The sequence below is a fragment of the Rousettus aegyptiacus genome, unplaced genomic scaffold (assembly GCF_014176215.1).
Source record: "Rousettus aegyptiacus isolate mRouAeg1 unplaced genomic scaffold, mRouAeg1.p scaffold_m13_p_5, whole genome shotgun sequence".
Classification (NCBI taxonomy): domain Eukaryota; kingdom Metazoa; phylum Chordata; class Mammalia; order Chiroptera; family Pteropodidae; genus Rousettus; species Rousettus aegyptiacus.
Genome location: NW_023416308.1, coordinates 78208552 through 78216069, shown reverse-complemented (window position 1 = coordinate 78216069; position 7518 = coordinate 78208552). Strand labels below are relative to the sequence as shown.

General features: G+C 35.6%; 2 protein-coding genes across 2 annotated transcripts; one reads left to right on the top strand and one right to left on the bottom strand.

Moving 5' to 3' along the window:
- On the top strand, positions 1-936 carry LOC107517348 (olfactory receptor 51A4-like). Its single transcript, XM_016157930.2, has one exon. It carries the CDS (start codon positions 1-3, stop codon positions 934-936), a length of 936 nt encoding a protein of 311 aa, XP_016013416.2.
- Positions 937-6534: 5598 nt separating this feature from the next.
- On the bottom strand, positions 6535-7518 carry LOC107517356 (olfactory receptor 51T1). Its single transcript, XM_016157939.2, has one exon. It carries the CDS (start codon positions 7516-7518, stop codon positions 6535-6537), a length of 984 nt encoding a protein of 327 aa, XP_016013425.2.

The following is a 7518-nucleotide window of genomic DNA, read 5'->3' as shown; positions in this document are numbered from 1 at the left end:
ATGTACACTGTTAATTCCTCTAAAATTGAGATCACCACCTTCTTCCTGATTGGAATCCCAGGACTGGAGCATGTTCATGAATGGATCTCTATTCCTATCTGCCTTATGTACTTGGTGGCCATCTTCAGCAATTGTACCATCCTCTTTGTGATCAGGACAGAACCCTCACTCCATGCACCCATGTACTATTTCCTTTCCATGTTGGCTATCTCTGACCTTGGTCTGTCTTTCTCATCCCTCCCCACTGTGCTGAGTGTCTTTGTTTTCAATAATACCGGAATTTCCCCAAATGCTTGCTTTGCTCAAGAATTCTTTATCCACGGATTCACAGATATGGAGTCCTCTGTGCTCCTGATCATGTCTTTTGACCGCTTTTTGGCCATACGCACCCCTCTGAGATACAACTCTATTCTCACCAATGCCAGAGTTGCTAAGATGTGCCTGGTGTTTTCCATTAAAAGCATGCTCTTAATGCTCCCTTTTCCTTTCACTCTCAAAACATTAACATATTGTAAGAAAAGCCTACTTTCTCACTCCTGTTGTCTCCATCAGGATGTCATGAACCTGGCCTGTTCTGAGAACACAGTTGACTTTTTCTATGGTTTCTTCGTTGCCCTCTGTATGATGTCAGACAGTGTGTTCATTGCTGTGTCCTATGTGTTCATTCTGAAGACTGTGATGGGAATTGGATCTCATAAGGAACGGCTCAAGGCCCTCAACACCTGTGTCTCCCACATCTGTGCTGTGCTTATCTTCTACATACCCATCGCTGTTTTAGCCTTAATGCACCGCTTTGGCAATTATAATTCCCCAAGTGCTGTAATCATAAGTGCTGACATTTTCTTGATAGTGCCACCTTTGATGAACCCCATTGTATACTGTGTGAAGACACGGCAAATTCGTGAGAAGGTTTTTGGGAAATTAGGTCTAAAATAAAGGCATAGAGAAAAGTGAGGCAGGGTCAGCCAGGATCAGAGAATAAAATAATTCCTTTCTAAGCAAGTATTATGGATGATTTATTTTTACGTTTATTAATCATTCTTATAACCAATAAAGCATATGTGCTGGGCACTGAGGTCTATGAACTTGGGACTGACATGGGGACTGGCAGGTGCGTATAAGATAGTTTACAATATTATTAAAATCACAAATTAGTACACCAATATACAATTTTAGTTACATTGTTTATAGCACAAGGATAAATACACATGGAAGTAAATGTTATGCTTTTGAGAAGTCAGAATATGATGATAAATTACAAGCACACAGAACATCTGGAATGATAGAAAACCTATTGGCAAAATTAGTAAAGAGTAGCTGTAAATTTTAAGCCAAAGAAACTATTCTGAAAAACAGTTCATGTCTTAAGCACAAAGAAAAACAAGCAGATTGTTATGAAAGAAACATGGAAGAGTACTCATCCTCCTTTTATTATTTGTCTTCAATTCATAAATTCAAATCTTTACAAGCCTGAAATGGCCCAAGTCATAATATGTGAATAAAATGTTTCTGGATGAGAAGAGTAAATCGGCTAAAATTTGTCTGTTTTCCTCATTATAATACAGGTTTAATGCATTTCCAATCAAGCTTCCAGTAACATTTCATTGAGAATTTACCAAAAAAATTCTAAAAATAGATTTACAAGAGTAAACTGAAGAACGTGAGAAAAAAATAAATAGAAATTGTAATAAAGTTTTATATGATAGTGACATTTATTAAACTATAAAATTTAGTGTAGTTTGCTCAGTAAAGCAATGAGAACAAAGAAGTAGAATAAACACACTGTAATATACCATATATGATATGAAAATGATATATAATTAAAGAATATCAGAACATTATTGAAAATAGATTGATTATTCAAATAATGGTGATAGGAAAAACACAGTCTGCATAAAACCATATCTGTGTGATTTTTTATCACACATAAAAATAAACTAAAATAAATTAAGAATTAAATATAAAGAGAATTTAAAAATTCACTTAAACATAAGTAAATAAATAATCTCTGGATTTGAACAATTTTCTAAGAAAATAACAAAAATGGAAAAATGTTACATGTTTTTATTGTAAAGCAATTAATTAGGTATATGAATAACATTTAAATAGTGTGATTTAGAAAGTAATAACATAGTATATATTTAATGCTTATCAAGTACCAGACATTAGGCTATGTAAACTTGCCTGTATTAACTCCATTAACTTTTGCAAAAATTTGGGAAGGTAGATCTCATTATTCCCCCTATTTTGTGGATTAAGAAATTTATACTTTGAAAAGTTAAAAACCATTTCTTAAGACACAGAAATATAAAGTGATTGGAGCTTGAATTTAAACTCAGACAGTATATTTTTAGGCCTACAACCTCATCCAACATACTAGACTGTCATTTCACCTCCTTTGAAATTTAATAATTCACATTCTAGGATTCTAAGAACATCATCAGAGGGATGCTCAAATATGTATTCATAAAACTATATATCAAGGTTTATTTTATATGATAAAAATACTGTAAACCAGCAGTCTCCAACCTTTTTGACACCTGACACCAGCGCTCCTATGAGAATCTAAAGCCTGATGATCTGAGGTGGAGCTGAGGCAGTGATGCTAGCACTGGGGAGCAGCTACAAATACAGATAAAGCTTCGCTTATTCCCCTCCCCTTCTGATGTGTGGCCCGGGTACTAACAGGCCAATGATTAGTAGGTCCAAGGCCCTGGAGGTTGGGAATCCCTGCTATAAACTACTGAAATGTTAAATAATAGGAAATGGTAACATTAATCATGATATACGAATAATATCAAGTATTATTCACCTATGCAACACAGCATCGACCAACCACTAAGTGGTATTTACTTAAGCATTGCTAAGCACTGATGTTAAGGAGTAAATGAAACATAAAACAGTCCTACTATCAAAGAGCTAACAATTTGGCGTCGAGAACATGTAAATAAATAATTAAGTTAGCCAAGTAAAGTATCATAAGTTTAAGCACACATGTAGGAAAGTACAAATAAAAAAATAGTAACTTGCCTAGTTTAATGGAGAATCAAAAAAGAGCTTCCTGGAGGAAGTTAAGTCTAATATAAAATATGATTTAATAGAAACAATAATACTATCAAGAAAACAAGTAAGATACACATTTGAGTATACACTATTATCCTAGTTTATAAAATACAGGTGTGTGATATGTTAGCTAACTAAGAAAAAAAAATGGGTCATCTACAATCTTTCATTAGTAGGATTGTGAATGATTTTTATCTTTTAAATACTTTTCTAAATTTCTCAATACTATCATAAAACTGGAAGAATTATTGCACATATTTACAATTGTTTATCTAAAACCCTTGAAATTCAGAATTTTTTATACTTTAAAAAGACACTACAATTTTTGAAGCATTACCCTGTATTCAGCACAGCTATATTTTCGAAGTGAAATGTGTGAGTATTCAGCCAATGTGGAATAAATAGTGATGGTAAATATATTCACATCAGTTCATGTTATCTTTTGCTATGATGTGAAAAACAAGTTTTAGAACCAAATTTATAAAAAAAAAATAGGTACTTTCCCAGATGTTTTTAAATGTATGAATTATAAATAGAGTTGTGGATCTAAAAAACAAAAACAAACAAAAAACACTTCTAGAAAGGTCTTCCAAAGAAGCACTTAAGTTGATATTAATAAGAATTAATGAGGAGAAGTTTGGCTGGTTAGATTAGGGTGTGGTGTGGGCTGTCTACTCTGTCACAGGTTGGTTTCAGGGTCAGAGACTCTGGTGTACTGTGATGCCCTCTAAGCCAATGGTCCCCAAACTTTTTGGCACCAGGGATAATTGCTCCTATGAGAATCGAATACCTTATGATCTAAGGTGAAGCTGAGGCCGTGATGTTAGCACTGGGAGCAAATGCAGATGAAGTTTCACTGACTGGCCTTGCCCGCTGCTCACTTCCTGCTGTGCAGCTTGGTTCCTAACAGGCCACAGACTGCTATCTGTCCGTGGCCCCAGGGGTTGGAGACACCTGTTCTAAGAAAAATTATCTTTTTGTTCCTGTTTCTTAGTTCATCTCCACTGGCCCTTCTTTGCTATTGTAAAAACCCACTTTCTTCTCCAGGCACAGTAATGCCTGGGCTTAAAAACATGAATATAGAGAACAATTGTTTGGTATTTTATATCATTCCCAAAAATCCCTCAAGAGTTCCATGTCACCTCATCTAGCACTTCTAACATGCTCAATCCTGTGGTTGTCCTTTCCACCACATTCCTATGTGATTCTTAGCTAAATCACGTATCCAAAATTTTTATCTAAATTCACAGATTCTTTTGTCTCTTTCCTTCTGGTTCTTTTATTCTGGGATTACTAGTAGACTGTCTAAGAAAAAGGCTTCTATTCTTAATTCTCATTCTAGAACAAGATATCTAGAAATTAGATGTATCTTGGGACTCTTGAACTTTTGCATAATTGCATTTTATCATATTAAAGAAGATAGAACCAAAGAGACATTTCTTTGGCGCTAACACAAGAATGGAAAATCAAAATTTGAAATACTGAATTGTGGTATAATAGAATACAAAGAATTCACAAAAAGTGCATAAGGCCAAGAGACATTCTGACTGCAGTGTTGGCCTTGAAGACTAAAAGCAATGACTTTTATTTCCAAATGCACTATTTTCTGAATGACCCCACACTGGTTATTCTCCACACACTCTTGTTTGTGGGACACAACCAAAGAGATATTAAAAGCACCTGAATATGCTATATAAAAGGGAAATTATACAAATAATCTTAACTGTTAATATTTAGAGAAAAAGGGTTGAGGTTTGGGCAGAGTCACAAAGTTGTCAATGCTTGAGTCTGAACAGAAAGCTGAAGCAAACAAACCAGTTTGGGGATGGTAATCCCTGTACACCAGGAATAAAAAGTTGATGTAGGGGACAGAGACAGGAGACTCAGATCAGCATATCTGCTTGGTCCACTGTGCTCAAACATGAATCATCCTGAACGGAACTAAAGTTTTATAACTCTGTGTGTGAAACACAAGTTAAGATCATTCTCTCAACATCTTATCAACCCTATATTGAGGTTACCTCTTTCCCAAACAAATATAATTAAAGGTTAACAAAAGATTTCTTGTGAAAAAGCATTAAAGTCACTGTGCAATTCTCCAATGATAAGTACATACACCAAAAGGTCAAGGAAACAAACAGCTAGGTAGAAAATGAACAACCCAAGAAACAAGGGCTAATAGAAAAAAACTGCAGTCCTGAAGCAGGGTAGACACTGAAGAGGGACGGTGGAATCAGAACCAGAACTGTACTAGAACATCCAGGCAATGGAGACAAAAATAAGGCAATGTGTGATTTTACATATTGCACTCAGTGGAGTATAACGTATAGCAATTGGGACTGTGAAAGTTTCACTTTTACTAAGGAAAAAAAAAGGAATTAAAAAAATATATAGCGGTTCGGGGAGTGCATCTGTAAGGAGGTGGGGCTCTCTAGTGGTGATTCTAGGAACTGAAACTAGTGTGCAAGAATTTCCTCGAGTTTTCAATTACAGATTTCTATGTACGCATTTGTAACTTTTCTACTTACCAGCTCAAGGAAAAATCTCTATTGCCCCCTGGGAAATTTGACCACAGAAATAAGTGATTCTGTTCAGCTAAATGCAAAAATAAAAGTGTTGTCATTTTTTTTTTTGTCTAAGAATTGTGTTTTTAAGCAGACAACCAAATTGAGAATAAAATTATCTTATTGTGTTTTTAATGTGCACAGGAGTCCTGTAATTGTTTTAAATGTTTGAGGAACATATACAAAGTTAATTTGGTTTTGAATTGCAGTGTTTTTTGTTTTTTGTTTTTAACAAATAGTCTGAGGATTTTATCAAGAACGATAGTGAAATAGATTCAAGGAACAATGACATTTTACAAAATATGAACTATATTAGATCATACTATATCTCTCAATTTATGCCTTCTTATATTCTACAATAAATTTCTTTGTTTTTTATCCAAATCTTACCTTGTTAATTTTATTTGTACTGTTGAAAAATAAGTGGAGATAGTAATAATTATTTTATTTTATACTAGTTAAATGATAGAATATATACAACATATGTGATTTATCTGGTAAAGTTTCTTGCATGAGTTAGTTTCTTAATAAACGTCACTTGTATCTAAATTGCCTTACATTATAGAAATGTTTATTTGAATTTTTAATTCCTCATTGTCCACTCTTAATTGAGGGGCAGCAGTTACAGGTTATCCACAAAACACTCCTATTGGGTTTGGAATGTGTTCCTGGGACACTGATGTGGGTTATGCTCAATATTTGGAAATTTCCTGCAGGTATAATCACAGTATGTTGCTATAAAGTTAAGATTTTTTTTAACTTTTGATAAGCTTAGGGGAAATTAATTTCTTCTTTCTGCTCCTATGATTTAATTGAAACTGCCTAAGTTTCAAAATGCCTGATAATGAGATGGACCCAAATTCTTTTCCTACTTAAATGTAATTTATGTACTGGCAATGTTTCTCTTTCAATCCCACCTTCCTCTAAGACTTCTCACATTGGGGTGCCGTGAACCTTTAGACTGGAGCAGCTGGAGCATAGCCTCTCGGATAGTCTTGGTCTTCAAGCTATAGATGATAGGATTCAGTACAGGTGGTAAGAGCAAATAAATATTGGCCAAAATGCTATAGACTATCCTTGAGGTTGAGTTGAGGAGACGGTGTGTAACGGACAAGCTGATCATTGGCATGTAGAAAACAGTGACAGCACAGAGATGACAGACACAAGTGCCAAGAGCCTTTTGCTGCTTCTTAGGGGCTGCAATGCTCAGGACAGTACGGAGAATTAGGACATAGGAAAAAAGAATAAATGATAAGTCAGTGCCACTCAGGTAGAGTTGAAGAAACATGCCTATGTAGTTGCTGATCCAAGCATTGGAATATGAGTATTTGATCACATCTGGATGATAACAAAATGGGTGGGAAAGCTCCTGGGCCCCGTGAAAAGATAGACTCTTCAAGAATAGAGACATTGAAAAGATAATAATTACTAATCGTATGCAAATGACCAGTCCAATGACCATAATCATCATGTCTGTGAGGACAGTGGCATACTTCAGTGGGTTACAGATGGCCATGAAGCGGTCAAAGGCCATGGCTACCAGCACTGAGGACTCAAAGAAGGAGAAGGCATGTACAAACATCATTTGAATGAGGCAAACATTAAAGCTGATCTCCCGGGCATGAAACCAGAGAACTCCAAGCACGGTGGGGAGAGTCGAGATGGTTAAACCTAGATCAGCAGCTGACAACATGGAGAGGAAATAGTACATGGGCTTGTGGAGACTCTGCTCAACAATGATGACAAACAGGATCATGCTGTTTCCCAGGAGGGCGATGATGTAGAGACAGCAGACAGGGATAGAGATCCACACATGAACTAGTTCTAGCCCAGGGAGTGCAGTGAGGAGGAAGTGTGAGGAGGAGGATGTAGTGTTATTGAAAATTACCAT